The following is a 22,025-nucleotide window of genomic DNA, read 5'->3' on the forward strand; positions in this document are numbered from 1 at the left end:
ACAAGGGGAGAAGCAGGCTCTCTCCTGAGCAGAGAGCCCGATGCAGGACTCGATCCCAGGACCCCCAGGATCATGACCTGAGCTAATAAAGGCAGAAGTTTAACTGACTGAGCCCCCCAGGTGCCCCTGGATTTTGCTTTTTAACAAGGGATACACTCTCCTTAGCCATTTTGGGAGAATTCAAATAAGGCCTCCGATATGCAATTAGCCGTTTCTGGAGCATAGCAGTTAATACACAGCCAACTTCCAGAATCACTGATGCTTATCTAGGCAAGTCTTTTAGCTGTGGGTTATGTTTTGCAACTAACACCCTCTAGTATCATGGGGGACCACGGGTCAGGTATGTTTTGCAACTAACACCTTCTAGTATCATGGGAGACCACGGGTCAGGATCAAGCAAATTCTACTCACATTTCTCAAAGATACCTGCTGGGAGTGGCTGATTTCCTTAAGTATCTGGCAACCCCTAGAGCCTCTGCATTCTTTTGGAAGCCTCAACACTGAATACCATTGGACACAGTTATCTGGGGAGTTTCAATTAAAGTGTTTGCCTAAATGCGCAAGCCTTCAAAACGGCATAAAAAGAAAATCGGACCTTACCTGTAAATCTCAGGAGGCCCACTTTGGAGTACGGCTCCCATTCCAGTCGAGCCGGCCACGTTTTCACTGCAAACTAGTCCTGTCCTAGTGCCTCACATCCCAGAACCCTCTGGTGTCTGAAAGCCCAGCTGATGCCTCCCGTGTGCCTGAGAGCCTGAGCCCTGGATCAGCCCTTGGCCTCGCCTGGAGCTGGTTAGCCATGCTCATTCCCCAGTCCCCACTCAGCCCTACTCAATTAAAATCTGCATTTTAGCAAGATCCCCAGGTGAGTCCCTTGCCTTTTCACACTTGCTGTGTGGCTTTTTAATTAGAAGTCCACCCTCCACTCCTGGGGCGCCAGAGAAATCTAGCCTGAGCTAAGTGTCCCCAGAAGCCCAAGCTTGACTCAGACTACCAGACACTACCCAAGACCTTTTCCTCTGCGTTTCGTGAGCGCGTCTTCCTTGTTAAGTGATAACCAAGACAGACGCCTGGGCTGTCGGATCTCGGTGGCTCAGAATCTAGACTTAATTTTTATCTGTCTGAATTTTACCCCAAGGGATTCATCTACCTCTTTCTAGGTTCGCTCTGGGCATTAGACACAATTAAGAGCAGGTGAACAGACTATTTATGACTCCCCTAATACCATCGTGTATTCGAAGGTGTACTGATCATTCGTAAAAGGTATTAGAGAGTTAAATACCGTTTTCGGGAATGCTGCTGAAAAGCAGAACGTGTGAGCATCTGCCTTGGGCTCAGATCATGATCCCAGGGTTCTGCGATCGAGCCCCACAGCGGGATCCCTGCTCAGCGGGGAGTCTGCTTCTCCCTCTCTCAACTAAATAATTAAAAAATAAAAAAATAAAATCACGCAGGTATTAAATGACAAAACTCACGTATGAATCCAAAACTCACCACTGCTTTGGACACGTGTTCCACAGAATCACACAGGCAATAAATGCCGTGAGAATTCCTGGCGTCAAATATAAAACATCTAACTCTAACAAGCTAGCATGCCAACTTATTCTCTTTTCCTTCAACCCAGAAACTGCGGCTAGATCACTGCTTAGGCTCCTACTACAATGTACTGACCTCTACAGCATTTCATGAATGTCTTCATGCTTTCTCATCACCCAACAATGTGAAGGAATTAGGCACATTTAAGAAGGAATTCAAACATCACACGTGAGGGGCGCCTGCTGGGCTCAGCCTGTGACTTTTTTTTCTTTGAAAGATTTTATTTATTTAACAGAGATCACAAGTAGGCAGAGAGTCAGGGAGAGAGAGAGGAGGAAGCAGGCTCCCTGCTGAGCAGAGAGCCCGATGCGGGCCTCGATCCCAGGACCCTGGGATCATGACCTGAGCTGAAGGCAGAGGCTTTAACCCCCTGAGCCACCCAGGCGCCCCAGTCTGTGACTGGGAAAGCTTGTACTGGGAAGACCCCGTGAGCTGCATTTACCCTCATCAAGCCCCACCTTGGGGGTAGGAGTTACTGAAAAAAAAAAAAAAAAAAAAAGAAAGGTTTTTTTTTTTTTTTAATTTCACATGTTAAAGTTACATGCAGAACTGACAACTCAAGAAATTTTACCAAGATCATCATTTCTGGGCTACACATAGTTCCTAATCGTCAGACATGCTTTACCTGAAAGTGGAGAGATCATTTAGGGCAAACAAAATCGAAATGGGGAAACAAATTAAAGATGACAAAGTATCTTAAAACTCTCAAATCTCAAATCATATTGAATCTACTCACCATATACAATAAAATTCAATTTATAAGAGATTTTCCAAGACAGCGTCCTCAGACAAGCACATATACGTTACAACCCCATTAGAAAAAAACACACTTGTGTTATAAAATTAAGATCTGAAAAAAATACTCATTTTATGATCCATCATTGCAAAAATACTTTTTCTAGTTCCAAGATGGCAACGTCCTACCTGCCTCTTCCTCTTGAAAATCGTACCCCCTCCCAAAGAAAAAAACCATTCTAAAACAAAAATATACAGGAAACTGAAAAGCCAACTCCAAGCGCTACCAGTTGACCTGTGTAACCGTTAATGACATGGACATGAGAGCAGATGGGAGGGATGGTAAATGACCTGGTGGAGGAAGTCAAATTGGAAAGCTTGTACTGGGAAGACCCCGTGAGCTGCATTTACCCTCACCAATCTCCAGGCAGTTTCAGAAACCACAGGGACCATGTAAGGGAAAGCAACAGAGGGTCCTAGGGCTGGTTAAGCAGGAGAGATTCAATGTGCTGGGATCCAGAAGTGCTAAAAACTGGGTACCACTCCTGTCTTGGGGCACTAATATTTTAGAAAATGCAGACAAAAGTGAAATGTCTAAGAGCGTCAAGCAAACAACTCAAGCAGAGAAATGGGGAGTACGGTGTGTTGGGGGGGTGGGAAGACACAATTTGAGGAGGAGTTATGGACACCTGAGCATCTCCAATCCTTAGGAAGATCATCTTCACTATCTGCATCTCAACAGAGCCCTTGCTGGGTGGTTGCCAGTAGGGTTTGGCCAATAAGTAGCACCAACAGATCCAGTGAAGGATGTTCCTACTCCCTCCGTGTCCTGGCACCAGTCTCAAGGGTCAGGTGAGCCCTACTCCCAGCAGGCAACCCTTCCTTAATGTCACTCTGTTCCCAACATCTTGGAACACAATTTCCCCTTGCCTTCCTTGCTCTAGACACAGTAATAGCTTGGAGTGGTGACTCATCTTTCCAGGGCCTCACCAGTTTCTCCAGGGTGGCTCACATCTCTAAGTAATCTTTTCATTACCATTTCAACAGGCCCCTCTATGGTGAAGGCTACTTCCTGCCAGAACCCAGGCTTCACCAGTTTGCCATCTCAAAGCCTTCTTGAGTTCCCTTATTCTCTACCCAGCATACTCATCACTTAGCTCTTTGTAGGACCAGCTCATTCGAGGTGAGGTGTCCAACTTCTAGAGGGGCGTCCCTGACCACCCAGTCTAACAGCCCCTTCCTCAATCACTCTTCTAGCACTTTCCATTTCCTCAAAAGGAAGCTCCTAAGAGCAGGAACCTGGCTGGGCGGTCTGGGTCACCTTATAACCAGTACACAGCTCCATGTCTCAGAAAGAGCGGGAGTTGAGTCCCAGGAGAAACTTCAATTCTCAGGATGTTCATCGCCGTGAACACGCTGGTGAAGTTCTTCTAAGATGAAGGCAGGCCTGTCTTGTCTTTAACATTTGGTTCTCCAGTTTCTGTAGTCATGCCAGGATTGATGGCATTCCCCCAAGGGACACACTCTAATCCAATGATGACCGGAGTGTGTTCAATGCCTAGGAGATAGCTCTGACTCCTCTTACTTTTCTGAAAGCAACTGCAACTATGAGAATTAAATTATACAGGATCATGGGAATAGCCTGGAATCAACTTAAAAAAAAAAAATGAAGACCCATCAAGCATGAAGAACAATGCGTTGTGACCCACAACCAGAGCCCAATGACCCTAGGGTACGAATATGAACTAAAGAGTCTTCTGATCAAAATCTGATTACAGAGCTGAAAAGGAACGGTCTCCTGACAATCTGATCAGTTAGCCGAAGTAAACTAGTTTCCCGTTAAGCTTTTCTAATGACCGCGTCAACAAGATTTAGAGCTAGTAACATGCCCAAAAACCTTACGTAAAACCTTAGCTCTAAGTTAATATACTCAAGCTTAACTTCTCTTATTGGTGATTTGTTTCCATTTTCCACGTAAACAGACTGAGGATTCCCAGGATGTGGTCCAACAGTTACACGTATTTCAATTTTTATTGAAAATGAAAAAATCCCAAGAGAATGATTCTTATACAACTCTACAAGGTTTTATGCACCTTTCCTACTCCTCTTAAAGCTTTTAAAGTGTCCACACGGTATGTGCTTACACAGGCTTGAGACTCAAACCTCACCACCCACAGGGCTTTAGCAGCCCGAATGCACAAGGACGCACGAACACTGCGGAAATTTAGTTCACCTATGTCGTCAAGTGCTATTCATCCGTGGGAACGGAACAAGGCCTGCTCAATGCTGAAGTTCACCGTGAGAGCTCCCACTTGCGCTGGTGACGAAAAAGCTAATTTGATATACTACCCGCCTGAGGGACAGATTCCCATTTAAAAATATGTATTAAAGACAAACAAGGAAACCAGGTAAGGCCGAAGATTTGGGTTGGTCTATCAAAATATGTCAAGAGCATTTCAAAACCATGAGTGCTAAAGTGTACAACAGTCTAGCTTCTGAATATTTTAATGTCTAAAAAATACACAGTTTAAATTAAAAAGGCAGGGACGCCTGGGTGGCTCAGTTGGTTAAGCAGCTGCCTTCGGCTCAGGTCATGATCCCAGGGTCCTGGGATCGAGTCCCACATCGGGCTCCTTGCTCGGCAGGGAGCCTGCTTCTCCCTCTGCCTCTGCCTGCCTGCCTCTTTGTCTGCCTGTGCTCGCTCGCTTTCTCTCCCTCTGTCTCTGACAAATAAATAAATAAAATCTTTTTAAAAAATAAATAAATAAATTAAAAAGGCATCTAGGTAAGAGACAGCTTTTAAAAATGAACATAAAATTTCAATTAAAATATTAATTTTTCAAACAAGAGCTGATAAAAGGGTACACAGTCACTATGATTTTTGTTATTATTCCTAAACAACCAGATTTGTCTTTTACTTACTTTTACAGATGCTTACTGCTAAACAATCGGCCACAGAAAACATCCAACTGACCAGTTACTTCACATTTTAGAATAATTTAATGGCTTTAAAAATAAGTCGTGAACTTTCCAAACATGTAAACATAAACCAGGACAATCTAATATACAGTATCAGTGCCAGAAAGAAGAGACTCATAAAATCACAGGACACGACAGGAGGGCAAAAGAGACAATATGCCAAGTATCAGTGAATCTTCACTAATATTTGTAAGAAAATAAATTATTTGATATAACTCATTTCACAGAATAAGAAAAACTGAAGACAAATTTTACAGGAAGTGACAAGTTTCAAGTGTTAGCCAAGAACTTTGTGTTTCCTGCCAACAGACAAACAATGTTTAACTACACACGAAGGTGTGGGCATTACAGCTAAGGAACTCTTCAAAATATCCTTAAAAATACAATTTGCAATCTTAAAAGAAAAAAAAAAGCAGTATTCATTTTGCAGGGAATATACTCTGAAAATCCGTTATACACCTCAAAATACATAATTTTCCATTTAAATATACTACCATTTCTCTGACCTTTTTAACCTATCTATCTATACTTCCGTTCTCCTATGAAAAACATATGTGAGACACAAGCTAAGTACTAATTTCCACCCATAAGGCATCTAAAAAATATCTTAAGACATGAACATGATACAAAATGAAAAAATCAAACACCAAAGAAATGTAATAATAAATACTTTTGTATCCCTTCCCTCCCCCGCAAAAAAAGAAATTTAAGTATCAGCAACAGCGCTGACATAAATAAATTAGATTTCCTGTTCATAAAAAAAGACAGACAATCCAGTTATAGAGAGTTAACCATTTCAGAGTTATTAACCAGGAGTGTCTTTACTCCCATGGCTTGTGAAAGGCAGGACGATGACAGGAAGAGGCAGAACTGTTTAGGTTTTCCGATTTAAGAGGAAACACGCACAAAAACCACTGTGATCACAGACTACTTAGATGATATGTAATTAGTTACAAAGGTTAACACCAAGGCATTACTCTGCTCCCCTTTTCTACCCTAAGTCACGTCAGATGCTTAAACTACATGTGCTCTTGGTATTCTAGGTATTTTGCCGTGATGGGTTCCTCCAGCTGGACTCCCCCGCTGCCCATTAAGGCAAATGCTGGGTACATGGTGTGCGAGCAGTCCACCTGGCGCTCGTAAAGGCATTTCATGTGATCCATGTCATAGAAAGCCACTCTGCCTTTGTCGTAGTCAAGGAAAATCCCTATACTCGTGGGCATGGGGAGAACTCTGTTCTCAGGCTCGTTGGCAGAAGTGGCTGACTTGGGTATGAAAAACTTCTTCATGCCTATGGTGACCAGTGTGAACGGCTGTGAGGAGTCAAAGCAGGCGTCTTCACTTCCGCTGTCATGGCCGCTGTCTTGCTCATATCTGGAACACAACGGATGGAGTCTTAGCGGGGGTGCCAAGCCACAGGCCTTCGGGGGGCCTCCAAACGGTTTCGTGCAATGACATACATTGCTTTAAAATTAAACAGTACATCAAAAACCTTTATTAAGATACAAATCAGTTAAAAACGTGACGACTACACATGGCCATTTAGAGTGATACCAGAGACTCAGCCCCAAATTCCTTGTCATGAACTATCATAAAATGTCTATATATATACCTGCAGATGAGAAAAATAATAAAACCCTATAAAATAATTCAGGACTCTGGCCTCTCAGAACTGAAGTTGGGGAAGAGTGCCTAGCTGGCTCAGACTCTTGCTTCCGGCTCATGAGTTCAAGTCCCACACTGGGTGTAGAGATTGCTTAAAATAAGTAATAATAATGGAAGGAAAAAACTCAAGGGAACGGTCAGATTAAATATTCATAGCACATAATCATACGTAAAAAAAAATATATATATATATATGTATATATATATATATATATATATATATATATATATATAAAAAACCAAGATGTGTGCCCTAATGCAAGGAATTGGCAAATTAAAGTAAAATACACAGGCAATGCAAAAACGATGCAGGAGAAAAAGTCATGTTTCATGGTCCTAAGAACCTTCATTCTGCACTGGGATTTCTACACGGTTCTATGAGGTAAGCAAGCAAGAATAAGAGTTTTTCCCCCCAACAAATATAAATTTTGGGATAACAAAGGTCCTTCCATTTTCTTCCTGGGCAGAGTTCACTTCTTACGTATTTGTGATTATGGTACATTGACACATTTTATTTTTTTAATGATGACACTTTTAATCAGATTTTTTCACTTCTAATATTTCTGATAAGCTTTTTAAACATTATGAATGCCAATTTTCTATCAATATTCTAGGTGTATGGCATTATGTTTAACTGACCATGTCCCAATTACTGTTTTCATCATTTTGTCTTTTTTTCACCCTAGAGCAAAAAGCTCTTCCTATCAACTCCGATTATTAATTTGGGATTCTGTTCACACAAGGGATCAAAAATGGACTGTGTGGACTAACAGACCTTATCCCATCTAAAACAACGAAACCATACAATCTCGGTTCAATCACCCATCTCTTAAGACACTGGAAGTCTCTGATATGGAAACCCATGTCCCATCACTCAATGTTGTAAAATCCTTACAGGGGACTTTGAAGAAAACTGTGCCCCGTAACAAAAGAACGACTTCATATCTGTTCTGAAGTATGGCCATCAGAAGCATTTCACCATGCACTTGAGTAGCACTGACCACAGAAGCAAAGCAGCAAGGTAGCTGAGATGAAAACCTTTTGAATTTTCAAAGTGTAAAGCACAGTCAAGAGGTATCCAGAACAGACTCACTTCCACGCAGCACCAAAAGGAACTGCTGAGTTGCAATTCTCACTTTGGAAATACAAGACAACCCGACCCCGTTCCTCAGCCAGCCACCTAACCGCAGCCAAAGCACCAGGGTCTAAGGAAAGCACTCGGACCGCGGTAAGGAAACCCAGGCGGACTTCCTGGCTTGCCTTGCGCATGAACAAGGCTATTTACCTACAGGATTCTCAAGTCCTCGACCGGTAAGAGAACCTACCTTGGACTAACTGCATCCCGGGGAGAACGGAGCCACTCCTGCAGTTTATCACTGGAAGCGACGCCCGCCTTGACCAGGTAGGAATACGGCTCCACACGGAAGGCCCAGAAGTGCTTCCCCTTGGTAATTCCAACGTCTCCAATGATGTAGTCCAGGCTCGTGTAATAACCCACCTGGATGCGATCTGCTGCGAGCAGGAGATTAAACCCGGCTCGGCTCTCCACGCGGTCTCTCTTCAAGTTTAGCAGGAGGTGTTCATTATTGTAGCCACATTTTTCATCAAAGAGGAAACTGAAAACTGTGGAGAGAGCTTGGAATTAGTCTGATGACTACGTGTTAGGGTTTCTGTAATTGGCAGTTCGATCTGATCTGGTCTTGAACCAGAAAGGCCTGAAAGGAGCCGTGAGAGGGGATAGATCATACTGCCCTCGACAAACTGGGACAAACCAACATCCTGACCTCCAGGATCACCTCCAGGAGAATCTCTCTATCCAAACATGCTCTGAAGTGTCGGACGGCAGAAGCAAGCATTTTAAGTGTATGAGAAAACCTACCGATGGGGTTCCTTGAAACAGACAGAGCAGATCTCTTCTAAATGTTTTACACTACTGGGATCTGTCCCTTTGCTCAAAATAAGGGACTGTTCATTTTCATAATTATCTGTACATTTTCCTAAACATGCATTCCACATTCTATAGATTTGGAAAACCTTACCTACTCTACTGGGGGCTTTTCCTTATCAACCAACATGGCAGAGATAAGACACAGGGCATGATGTTTTTAAAAAAAAAAAAAAAAAAAGGCAAAGGTCTGGGGTTTAGAGAGGATGAGTTTTAATCCCTGCTTAAGGATTTAAACCTTTAATTTCCTCCAGTAAGGGATGGACATAATGCCACTCTTCTAAGACTCTATCAACTCAAATATATGAAGCAGGACATTGGCTTTTAGCCCCAAGCAGAAACAACTCAAATATCCATCAACACAGGAATGGATAAAGAAACATACAATGGAACAGTATTCCACCTAAAAAAACCCAAAAGGGAATTCTGCTACGTGCTGCAACACAGATGAAGCCCCCAATACACCAGGAACAGAAGGATTAGATCATTCACTTCTATGAGGTACAGGCAAATTCACAGAGGCAGAGAGTGGAAAAAGGGTTCCCAGGCTCTGTGGGAAAAAGGAATGGCAAGTTGGTGTTTAATGAGCAGAAGAGTTCTGTGTGGAAAAAAATAAAGCTGTTCTAGAGACATGAGTGGTGGTGGCCACCCAACAGGGTAATGTACTTAAGTGTCACTGACCTGTACCCTTAAAAATGATTAAAATGGTCATTTTTAACTGTATCACATACCACAATTTTTTTTTAGAGATTTTATTTATTGGGTCCCTGGGTGGCTCAGTGGGTTAAAGCCTCTGCCTTCGGCTCAGATCATGATCCCAGGATCCTGGGATCGAGCCCCGCATCAGGCTCTCTGCTCAGCAGGGAGCCTGCTTCCCTTCCTCTCTCTCTGCCTGCCTCTCTGCCTACTTGTGATCTCTCTCTGTCAAATAAATAAATAAAATCTTTAAAAAAAAAGAGGCAGGCAGAGAGAGAGGAAGGGAAGCAGGTTCCCTGCTGAGCAGAGAGCCTGATGCGGGGCTTGATTCCAGGACCCTGGGATCATGACCTGAGCCGAAGGCAGAGGCTTTAACCCACTGAGCCACCCAGGCACCCAATTTTTTAAAAAAATGTCTACTAGCAAGCTAAATCCTTTCTCTGTTTACAGGCTGACCAATCTTCCTGGTAATGCCTACTGTCCTGCCGTGACCATTCCTGCTTCCAGTCCATCTCAAGTGTCTCCTGGTTTACAAAAAATGTATTTGATTTGTCACCCCATTCACAGGGCTTCTCTCAGAGAAAAGCAAGTCAGCTTGGGAGCACCCAGCTGGCTCAGTTAGCAGAGTATGGGACTCTCAATCTTGGGGTTAAGAGTTCAAACCCCACACTGGGTGTGGATATTACTTAAAAACAAAAATAAAAGGGCGTGGCTCAGTGGGTTAATACCTCTGCCTTCGGCTCAGGTCATAATCTCAGGGTTCTGGAATTGAACCCACATCTCCCTCTCTCTCTCTGCTTGCCTCTCTGCCTAACTGTGATCTCTGTCAAATAAATAATATTTTTTAATCTTTAAAAAAATTTTTTTAATTAAAAAAATAAATAAATAAATAAAGAAGTTGGAACATGTCATGTCTTCCTTCCCTGTCCACCACATACATCCCCCAAAATAGCAGCTACTTCCAGGTTTCTTTCTAATTCCACTTTCAGTCAGAGAGCAGAGAAAAGAAAGGGGAAACTACATAAATGGTAAAATATGACTTTTAAATGGTAAAATATGACTTAATACTTGCAAATCCATCCTCAAACTCTCTTATTGGATTTTATTCAAATTCAAGATGAACAATGTTAGCCAACCCTGATCTGTATTTGTATTCTAATTTCTTTTTTTTAAACTGGCCACAATGGGCATGAAATCCATGCAGTGGAGAGTACACTTTGGACAAAAGAGGAAGGAAAGACAAGGGTGTATGAAATACGGGCTCGTGAGCCACTGAACTGGGGTGGGGGGCAGCGGGGTCTAAAAACCAACTGGAGGAAGCTCCAAGGCAGCAATCAACCTCTTGCTACGCACAGGAGCACAACTTTGCTTCTGAGGATCACTCGTCCACGGAGATGCTGCAGGCAGCACCAGACCTGGTGATTCTCATTCTGGAAAAATCTACAGGAGCTCCATGAGCAGCAGCAGTTTCTGACTCTGAAGGTGGGAGAGGGGGCTGTGAAAGGGGAGCTTCTGGAGGGCAGGGAGAGGGGCAGCTTCTACTTGGTTCTAACATTTGTCCTCCAACCCGAGCATGCGGGGAATCACTGAGTTACTGAGAAAAAATCTGGGGCGCCTGGGTGGCTCAGTGGGTTAAGCCTCTGCCTTCAGCTCAGGTCATGATCCCAGGGTCCTGGAATCAAGCCCCGCATCAGGCTCTCTGCTCAGCAGGGGAGCCTGCTTCCTCTCCCCAGCCCACCTCTCTACCTGCTTGTGATTTCTGTCAAATAAATAAATAAAATCCTAAAAAAAAAAAAAAAAAAGAGAAAAGAAAAGAAAAAAAGAAAAATCCGGACAAGTCAGAAGGAGCTTAATCACAACAGATTTTTTAAAAAAATCTACCTAGATCTATGTTGTAGAGATTCCTACACACTCACCAAAAATACAGAACTCTACTACTTAAAACTCGTGAGGTAGCATCTATGCGCTTTTAATCTCAAATTAGTAGCCCTGCTCACTTGAAGTTCTTCATGTTCTCTATCTATGTCAGGCCAAATTCTAATCCTGTTCCCAGCCTACCTGGTGAAATTCACGCATGCGATTTCTTCCTAAACCCACCTGGGGATGGAATCAGTTTTCTAGAATTTTTTTTTTTTTTAAACAAACGAATGCTAATTTTAGTGTGGATCTAGACATGGAGCTGGCGGTTATTTTTTATCCAGGTATCCTCGGACTCCAAGGCTTTCTGATCCCCACATTCACACTACCTGGCGCCGGCGGGGTATGAAGGATCAGCTCCCTGCTGCAAGGACTGCAGATGGAGCCCTTGTAGGCTCTCACTCTGAAAGCATAGTTACAATTGCTTTCCAGGTCTGAGATCACTTTGCTGGTGCCACAGACTTCTATCTCGTTCCAAGACAGCATTTCTTCATCTCTATTAATCTTCCGATACTCAAGGACGTAGCTATCCGCTTTATCCTTTTCAGGATGGTACCAGTTGATCAGAACATTGTTATACACTTTGCTCTGTTCCTCGTTGATCTCTGGCACGTCTATGCCTGAAAGCAGCAAGATACGAAATGTGGTAAAATCACGGTGTTTCACAACCTGCATGTCCCTCTGTAAAAATGATATACCGACAAATAACTTCAATCATTTCTGCATGGTCTGTGAATTTTCCTTTTTTTTTTTTTCTAAGCTTTAATTTCTTTATTTGTCAGCAGGAGAGGGAGAAGAGCACAAGCACGGGGAGTGGCAGGCAAAGGGAGAATCAGGCTCCCCGCGGAGCAGGGAGCCCAATGCGAACCCATCCCACGATCCTGGGATCCAGACCAAAGCCAAAGTCAGATGCTTATCCAGGTGCCCTGGTCCAATAATTTTCTGAATCTGTAATGCTGTGTATAAGAAAAGGACCAATTCCGGCAATGTATGACAACAGGGACGGGCCCTGTGGACACGCAAACTGAAATACGCCAGACAGAGACCTACGATGACCACACGATCCCACTCCTATGAGGAATCTCAAAGAGCCCAATTCACAAAATCAAAGACTGGAATGCAGGCTGCTGGGGCCTGGAGAGGGAGCAACAAGCAGTTATCAACCAAGAGGCATAAATTATCAGTCAAGCAAGGGACGCCTGGGTGGCTCAGTTGGTTGGACGACTGCCTTCGGTTCAGGTCATGATCCTGGAGTCCCGGGATCGAGTCCCGCATCGGGCTCCCAGCTCCACGGGGAGTTTGCTTCTCCCTCTCCTTCTCCTTGCTCATGCTCTCTCTCTCACTGTCTCTCTCTCTAATAAATAAAATCTTTAAAAAAAGAAAAGAAAAATTATCAGTCAAGCAAGACGAAGATGCTCTAGAGAGAACTCAGTACATTGTATTCAGAGTCAATGACGCTGTGTTCCACGCTTAAAACTTGTTAAAATAACAATCTCAAGGTATGCGCTCTTACCACAACATTGGAAATGAAAAAGAATAAGCACAAAAGACTTTTAGAGGTATATTTAGGTTTATACTTGAAAGGAAGGAGAACAACAGAGAAGACGAAAAAAGATTCAGTAGCAGCTTTACGTGTTACATTCATTCTGAAACACCTTAAATTTTTTAACCATCTGCATTTCCATTTCCACCTACTAAGTAACAACAATGGACTTGAAATTGTTAATCTATGTCCTCCTAGAATTATTTTATAAATACTTTTAACTCTAAGTTTGGCCAGTCTGACGAAGTTCAATGAAACTTCCATGATTTTCTTCCAGATTGTGTTCCAAAGAGTTGCAAAGCGATTTAAATTAATTTTTCTTGGTATAAACATGATAGTTATTTTTTTTTTTAAAGATTTTATTTGTTTATTTGACAGACAGAGATTACAAGTAGACAGAGAGGCAGGCAGAGAGAGAGAGAGGGAAGCAGGCTCCCCGCTGAGCAGAGAGCCCGATGTGGGACTCGATCCCAGGACCCTGGGACCATGACCCGAGCCGAAGGCAGCGGCTCAACCCACTGAGCCACCCAGGCGCCCCATGATAGTTATTTTCTATTTAAAAAATCAGGAACTACATATAACATACTTGAAGTGACTCAAAGATAATCAGTGTAATACTTTCGTGCAGATCCTGTACAGATTCTCCCACTGGCATCCCACGCCATGGCTGTATCAACATGTAACAATGATCAGAACCTGGTTTCCAGTTTTTCATGAAAAATATGATACAAAAGTATTGCAGCTAAACCTTCATGCATATGCAGGATCCCTTCCATAGAAGAATTCCAGTAAGCTTAACAGCTTAGGATAAGCTAGCAAAGTTTCTCTCTCTCTCACACACATACACACACATACACACACACCCCACACACATTTCTATCAAATCAGAGCCTCTCCCAGAAACATACGAGCAATGCAGAAGCCCGTCTGGGTATGGGTATGGAACGTTCGTGCAACCGGAAGTTACAGCCCCATAATGAGATCTGGAAAGTCATCCAAAATACATTTGGGGTGGGGAGCAAAATAACATGAGTAGTACATACTCCGACTCACACTCCCCCTTTTTTTTGAACCATAGCTTACTAAAAAAAAGGTGCATGCAGGAAACAATGAGACCATTGAGTAGTCAGAGGCTGGGGAATGACTTTCCGGTCACCCATCCACTACCCTGGTCCAACCCAAGATTGTCAACCATCAACATCCTCTTTCCAAGGACTGTTTTGGGACCCCCAGGGCAGAGAGGACCTTGTTCTCCTAAGTAAACCAGCTCGTGTATGAAAAACAGTTCAAGTCTACCTTCTGGAAAAAGGGAGACTATAGTATCTGAAGCAGAATTAGCATTTGAAAGAGTAACAAATATGTATTTTAAAAAAGAAGAGCCTAATAATGAAAATAAACACATATCCAGGGTGCCCGGGATCTCAGTCAGTTGAGCGTCTGACTCTTGATTTTGGCTCAGATCATGGTCTTGGGGTCCTGGGATCAAGCCCTGCGTCAGGCTTCACACATAGCAAAAAGTCTACTTGAGGGTTCTTTCTCTCTCCCTCTCCCGTCCCCCACAACCCCACTTACATGTGCTCTAAAAATAAATAAATCTTAAAAAAAAAAAAGATAAGCTCATACCTGAAAGGAGATTCAAATATAGATTTGAAAGAAATGAGGTCACAGTAATCATCCTCAGTTTTTAACTTTAAAACTTTTTCTCTTTTAGGTAGGCTCCATGCCCAGTGTAAGGCTTAAACTCACAATTCTGAAGTGAAGACCTAAGTTCAAGAGCCAGGTGCCCTACTGACTAAGCCACCCACCCAGGCACCCCTAGAATTTCTAACTTTTTTTTAAGTTTTTTTTGTTATTTATTTGACAGAGAGAGAGGGAGAAGCCGGCTCCCAGCTGACTGAGCAGGGAGCTCGATGCGGGGCTCGATGCGGGACTCGATCCCAGGACCCTGAGATCATGACCTGAGCCGAAGGCAGAGGCCCAACCTACTGAGCCACCAGGCGCCCCTAGAATTTGTAACTTTAAACAAGACAAACTTCCTTCAGGAGACTGTCCAAATCCACACATCTGTAACTACACAGTCATCAACCTGTAAGTATTTCACTAGGGACCATAACTGTTCACTGTCACTAGAAGAGAAATCGTGGGGGAGACATGAACAAGGCAAGGGAGGAAAGGAAAGGAAAGACCTCCCCACTGGAGATCAACAAAACAGCATCATAAGTGTGTGTTACAGCCTCAAAATGCGGATGCCCCAGTTCTAATCCCCACTACTTCAGAATGTGACTTTATTTGGAGAAAGAGTCTTTATAGACGTAATTAAGTTAAAGTGAAGTCATGAAGATGCGAACTAATCCACCAGGACTAGCATGACTGGAGTCCTTATGAGCAGAAATTGAGACAGACGCATAGACGAAGACAGCGGAAGGCCGCCATCAAGCAAGCCCAGGAGAGCAGCCTCAGAAGGAACCAACTCTGCCAACAACATCTTGACCTCAGACTCAGAGCCTCCAGAACTGAAGAAAATCCCTTTCTGCTGTTCAAGGCACGCAGTCCACTGTTTTGTTTCAGCAGCCCTCATGAGCTGATACAGCTGATACTTAAAACCTCTCAGAGTCAGTTTTCACCTGGAGACATCATTTCTAGGTTTCTGCCCTAGAGAAACTCATACAGGTGTGCACAAGTGAACATGACAAAGACGTTCAGCACAGCAACAGGGGAAAAAAAAACGGTCTCTCGGTAGGGAAATGATTTCTATAATGAAATACTATAAGCAGCTAAAATACAGCTTTAAACCAGAACTCTCTGAGCATCAAACATCTTAAACTTCATTTTTTGGAAAAACAATTCACAAAAAGGATACATATGCAATCTGATGCCATTTATTCAATTTGTTTTTTTAAAGATTTTACTGATTTATTTGAGAGAACATGCACACACACAAACTTCAGAGGGAGGAGGGGCAGAGGGAGAGGAAGAAGCAGACTCTCTGCTGAGCAGGGAGCCCGACGTGGAACTCAAACCCAGGACCCCCAGCTCATGACCTGAGCCAAAGGCAGACGCTTCACCAACTGAGCCACCCAGGCACCCCATACGATGTTTAAAAACCACACAAACCAAAAGAATACACTCTGTGCATTAAAAACACGGTTCTTCATGCTGCCAAACCGAAGAGCCAGTTTTCCCTGTGTATTGCGAATTCCCGTAACAAGAGTAAGCAGCTTTGGCCGACACTGAAACTTACCACTAGAGAAAAAGGACAATTCTCCAAGAAGTTCTGTTTGTTTCGATGTGTTCACAACATAGTCTTCAAAGGACGTCTGAGCCGCGGGTCTAAAGCTCTTCAGAGATTCTGTGGCTTTCTGTATTCTGCGGGCAGATAGTTTATACAAAAACAACTCTGTAAAAGGTCCATCAGACTAAACATCTGTGATGTCATTAGCCAAAAAAAAGGCCCCGCTCAGTGTTTGGGTTTTAAGAGTGTGGTGAGGGTGTCCGCACAGAGCACAGCATCAGGAAGCCCGGGGAGCTCCAGCTGGAACAGAGCAGCCCCGAAGGACACTGCCAAGGAGATTCTAAACTCCAACATACCTGAGGTGGAGCTGTTTGGCCGTCTGTACAAAACAGGACTGATCCGTCTCCTTAAGCACTTCTTGGGCATATCCCACAAGCCCATTGTTCTCTAGAAGTCCCTGGTATTCCTCCACTTGAGTCTGAAATTTGTCTAATCTTAGTTTCTTAGATGCATCAATCGCTTTCAAAACAGATGATTTCCTCTCTTCTAGAATTTCAAAGAGCTTTTCAAAATGTGTGACTGCTTCTTCTTTGGCTCTCTCTCCATTACACTATTATAAAACAGGCACAAGGGTTATATTACCTCACCTGCTAAATCCACATGTCTTTTCTCCAAATAACCCAAATTTAATCTGGTCCGACTCTGGCATTTTCAGAACAATAGTCTGGCACTGAACACACTGCGCAAGGAATGATCGCCAACTTTTGGTGAGACGTACTTTGTAACCGCATGACACTTTTCCCCAGCTTTCAGATCCCTAGTGCACCAATGAACAATTAAATAAGAAAACAACCTTCAATATGGACACAGAGGAACCTGAGGCAGGAATTAACTGATATAACCCAAGACACGGTACCACACAATTCTGGAGTTTTTCAATTCGGGCAACTCGTTTGACCCTTTCTACCCTCTTCCAGTTTTTTTAAGAAAACTTAATCACAGCATGAAACTCAGAAAAATGACATCTTTTACTAAGATATAAAACTGTAACTCTTCTCTTCAAATTAATATAACTTAATTAGAATTAAATCCTTTGTGACTTTAGGCAAATTATTTAACTTCTGTTATGTCTGAGTTGCTCTCTTCTGAAAGCTGGGGATAAGAGGATCCACTTGGGTTTTTTTAAGATTGGTAAAGATTATTTACATAAAATGCCCACGACAAGGGCATAGACTCTGTATACAGAACGATTATACTCACTGCAAATGCAGCCCTTCGTCTACTTGGTCATAAAATGATCCTATCTGTAGAGCCTACGGAACATTTCTGAACATCCATAAAATCAGAGACCAACACAATTCTGAAAATAGGACCAGCAGAGCACACACATGCATTCATCATTACAGACCCATAAGCAGCAGCCAACAGAAAAAAAAAAAAAGTCTTCAAACACATTCTTAAAAGCTGACAACATATGGAAGAAGAGCATTGTGTACTTTCCAATGGCTTCTGGCCAACATTTCTAATGAAAGGCAATTTTTTGCAGACTCCCCTCTGTTTCCTAAACCCAAAAGGCAGAAATTTTTGTAAAGGGTGGGCAGGAGGGAAGAAAGAAGGGGGACAGAGGGTGGTGACATTTTGGTAGTAGTTCAGTGATAAATTACAGCATTAAATTCAAAAAGATCATTACAGGTAGGTAAAAAGGGGGGATTTTTTTTTCCAGCTAAGCGTAATTACAGAATAAAAGGACAGTGTCATAGTCCTCACTGAGTCAAAGTCAAGAATGCAGACCATTTCTCCAAAGTGGAGGAGATTCTTACTGATAAGCTCACGAATGTAGCTTCAGGGAAAGGGACACAAAGAAGCTAAGTACTTTAGGATCCCAAAGACTCGGTGTCTGCATGAACAGCTCATGTGAAATCAGCAGCTCTGCAACCAGTCCTGGGGGTCCCTTATTTCAGAAGTCGGGGCAGCAGAATTGAGGACCAGGAGTGAAACAAACCTTCAATGACCCAAGATACGATCCTCTGGAACAGCGGATGATACCACCTCGGTAGAGTGGGTCATCAGACAATGAGAAAAACAAGATTCCACTTTTCAAGCACATGGAAAAACAACTTACTTAGGGTTGTTAATGCAATCAGTGAGTATCATAAAAAGAGGATTAAACACAAAAGGAGTGCTGGTGATCTGGTACTAATCTGCAGAACATATCAATTTCTTTAACCCATTTAGGAAAATGAAATTAATTTCTTGAAATAAAATTTCAAGAAAGTCTCTTACTAGCCCAGATATTTTTCTATTTCATTGTAACTTCTAAAAGTGATCAGGAGCAATGGCTCTTCAATTTCTTTCCAACAGAGAAGAGAAATCACACGTCCTAATCAATGAAGAGTATTTGGAATTTTAAAACAACCCAGTACTATCATCTTCCACCTCATTTTTTAAAATGCTATAAATTTTCTTTTTTTTTTTTTAAGTATAATATACACACAGAAGAATGTATATGTGAGTGTGGAGACGGACTCATCTTTGCAAACACACACCACGTAACGTGCATCCAGATTAAGGAAAAGGAACGTTACCCAGATGGCAGACACCAACCTTTCCAGACACCCTCCCTAGCCTTCAGTGACACGCGTCCTGAACTCTAAACAGAACCCCGCTCCACCTTTGTTGTTACTTTTCATAAAGGAGATCACAGAGTTCGTGCTCCTTTGCTCTGGCATCTTTCTTTCAACATTCTCCCAAGATTTAGCTACACTGTTGCCCCTTTGCAGATCATCATTCTTAAATGATTATATTCTGGGGCTGAGGAACAGTTGGGTAGTTTCCACTCCATGGCTATTAGATTCCAGCCATGAACATTCTAAGGTGTGTCTTTTGGTGACCCTGTCTCAGGTATATTCTTGAGAACAGTGCATTTTAAGTCGACACCTAGTACATACTTCAAAGGCAATCTGTTAATCTCGTAAAAGAGAGGTAATTGTCAAGAATTCCAAACTTCACCTGATGTTACTACTTCTGAGACCCATACGCCCAGGTCAAGGGCCAGTCATTCGTTCCCCTGTGCTTCCACAGCATTTCATCACCACCTCTCCTGGGCACAGATCACACATGATAGCTTAAATCTCTGGTTTCTCTAAGCCCGGAGAAGCAGGGGCAAAACCTACCCCAACTTTGTCCTCCAAGCTCATTTACTGCCCTCCGGATGTTATGAGTGAATGAATTCCCTAGATGGAGAAATAAAAGCATGCAAACCAGCTCATCACTTACCTCTGTTTCTTTCATTAACAAGTTTAGTTCAGAAATTTGGCTCTTCACCTGGCTCTCCTTGCCAATAAGATAATCAATATCCTTTGAAAGCTTTTCCTGTCAGAACATACCAGTAACACAAATGAGAAGTGTAACAAAGGCCTTGCAGATCTACCTTCCTTCCTCTTTTATCTTTTTACACACAATTCTTTAGCCTATGAGGAACACGCAGTAAAGTCAACCCTGACCACTCTCGTTATTAACCCAGGGTACACAGTTACTGGCCTTGCGCACAGGGCCCCATGGACTTCTAAGAGATGAGAAGCAGGCCAAATAAAAGAACAAGGCAGTGATGCTTAGATTAGCCAAAAAGACACAATACATAAGTAATACATCTTTGCTGTCTCTTTATCGTCCCCAGGTCTTCCTCTTCAAGTTTCTAAGTAACCGCAAGGACGGCGATTCAAACAGGATTGTCTTCCATCAGATTTTATAATTCATTTTCTCGCTTTTGCTCTCTCTCTCTCTTTCTCACACACACACACACACACACACACACACACAAAGACCCTCAAAGAGCAAGCAACTCTTCCAAAATGACCTTCACAGCCTAGCCTGGACTAGATATCCATTAAATAATTACACCTACATAATAACAAAGAGATTTATACAAACAGCTCCTTAAGCTCCCAGAGCGTACTGAAGGAAGAAATTCAGTAGCTACTGAAGTAATACCTCCTTCAGGAGATATTTATGAAGTAGTTACTTTGGTCTCCTTAATGTAGAGGTAACATCGTTAGGTTTTGGGGAGAGCCCCAGTTTTGTTTTGTTTTGTTTTGAAAGATTTTATTTATTTATTTGACAGAGAGAGATGACAAGCAGGCAGAGAGGCAGGCACAGAGAGAGGAGGAAGCAGGCTCCCTGCCGAGCAGAGAGCTCAATGCGGGACTCGATCCCAGGACTCTGAGATCATGACCTGAGCCGAAGGCAGTGGCTTAACCCACTGAGCCACCCAGGTGCCCCATGGGGAGAGCCCCAGTTTAACCCAGAGAAAAACAGTATGTATGACAAGTATATTCAAAAGCTAACAAACCGACCCTTGAAGCCCCACAGGGTACGAAGTTGTAAGAGACGAATATATGCAGAGTCTAAGTAAGAGGGATGTCATCCAGAAAATGCCACCCCAGCCACAGCAGTGACAAGAGGACCTGAGCATTTCTCAGTTGTCGCTGCTGCCCTGAATGAGGCTGGGTATGAAAAGAGGACCAGGACCTGCAGCCAAGTCAAGAAGTCAGTCTCCTGCCTGTATCATTTGCCCCTTTTCTCACTTAAACCATGTAACAGGGTAAGAGAACGTATGTTGAAATTAATATGGGAGGCCCCGTCTTTAATTCTCCAGAGCATCCAGCCAACAGACACACTGAGTTTCCTTGAGGGCTCACCAGAGGGACAGAAGGATGACCCATGAACTAGAGGAATAAGATTTCCGAGAGCTGAGGACAGGATGGGACCAGAAAGAACCTGCAGGGAGTCAAGGACATGAAATGTGTCTTGACCCAACGTTTTACAGATCAGGAAACTGAAGCTCACTGACAGCAAATACCACAGCGTCAGTGCTGAGCTAGAAGCTTCCTCACTGCCCAGTACGCTGACCACTATTTCACAGGCTGTCAGGCACTTCCTCAGCACCAAGCTGCAATGGAGAGAAGAGCTCCTCCAGTGCCGTCCCGTCAAGCCTGTGCTGGGACTACACAGGAGGGGTGCAACTGGTCACACTCCTTGTCGCTACAGCGGCGACATTTTCATGGACGTGGGGCTTCGTGGTAAGACCGCTTACACTGGGAGTGCAAGCCAGGCTGGAGGAGAAAGGATGACAGAATTCAGGAACCCAGTGGCAAGTCAGAGCGCACCAGGCTTCGCTCCCAGGGAGGACTGCTCAGCCACAGGCTCTAGCCAACTACAGCCTTTATCTCCCGTCCTCTGGGGCCCCTCACAATACGGCAGTCTGGGTTAAGATGACGGGTGTGTGTCCATTTATTCACAGGCCTCCAAAATGGGTAAGCATCAGACACTCATCCTAGACGCTGGAAGTGCAATGTAAAAAGACAAGGCTCCTACCCTCAGCAAAGACATCTAATGGGGGAATACGTTTTAAATCCTTTAGCTACATTAGGGCCCCAATTCTCTAGGAACAGACCAGAGGCTAACTGCTCAAGGATGCCGAATTTGCTCCAAAACCTTCCCCTGGACCAGTGGTTCTCAAAAGCTGATGTGCATCAGTCTCCACAGGACTGAGAGACAACATGCAGCCCCTCAAGGAGGAAAGACTTTGCCCTCTGCAGTTTTGAACCAAGTGTTCCAGGTGATCCTAACACCATGCAAGTTTGAGAACCACTGCATCCGGCCTTTAATCAGGTCACAGGTCAAAGGTACCCAGAGAAACAGGAGTCCACAAAACGAGG

The 22,025-nt window shown here is 43.4% G+C and overlaps 1 protein-coding gene across 6 annotated transcripts in view; it reads right to left on the reverse strand.

Annotated features, from left to right (window-relative positions):
• Positions 1-6,009: 6,009 nt before the first annotated feature.
• The window catches only part of TRIM36 (tripartite motif containing 36), a 47,480-nt gene continuing 31,464 nt past the window's right edge, over positions 6,010-22,025 (reverse strand). For all 6 annotated transcript variants that reach the window (XM_044263046.1, XM_044263054.1, XM_044263072.1 and 3 more), the window contains 6 exons: positions 19,585-19,680; positions 16,665-16,918; positions 16,318-16,442; positions 11,863-12,153; positions 8,301-8,598; positions 6,010-6,684 (listed from right to left, as the gene is read on the reverse strand). In XM_044263046.1, the coding sequence (XP_044118981.1) occupies positions 6,330-6,684; positions 8,301-8,598; positions 11,863-12,153; positions 16,318-16,442; positions 16,665-16,918; positions 19,585-19,680 (1,419 nt within the window). In that variant the 3' untranslated portion in view covers positions 6,010-6,329. The remainder of the gene's footprint in view (positions 6,685-8,300; positions 8,599-11,862; positions 12,154-16,317; positions 16,443-16,664; positions 16,919-19,584; positions 19,681-22,025) is intronic.

Source organism: Neovison vison, chromosome 1 (assembly GCF_020171115.1).
Source record: "Neovison vison isolate M4711 chromosome 1, ASM_NN_V1, whole genome shotgun sequence".
Lineage (NCBI taxonomy): Eukaryota > Metazoa > Chordata > Mammalia > Carnivora > Mustelidae > Neogale > Neogale vison.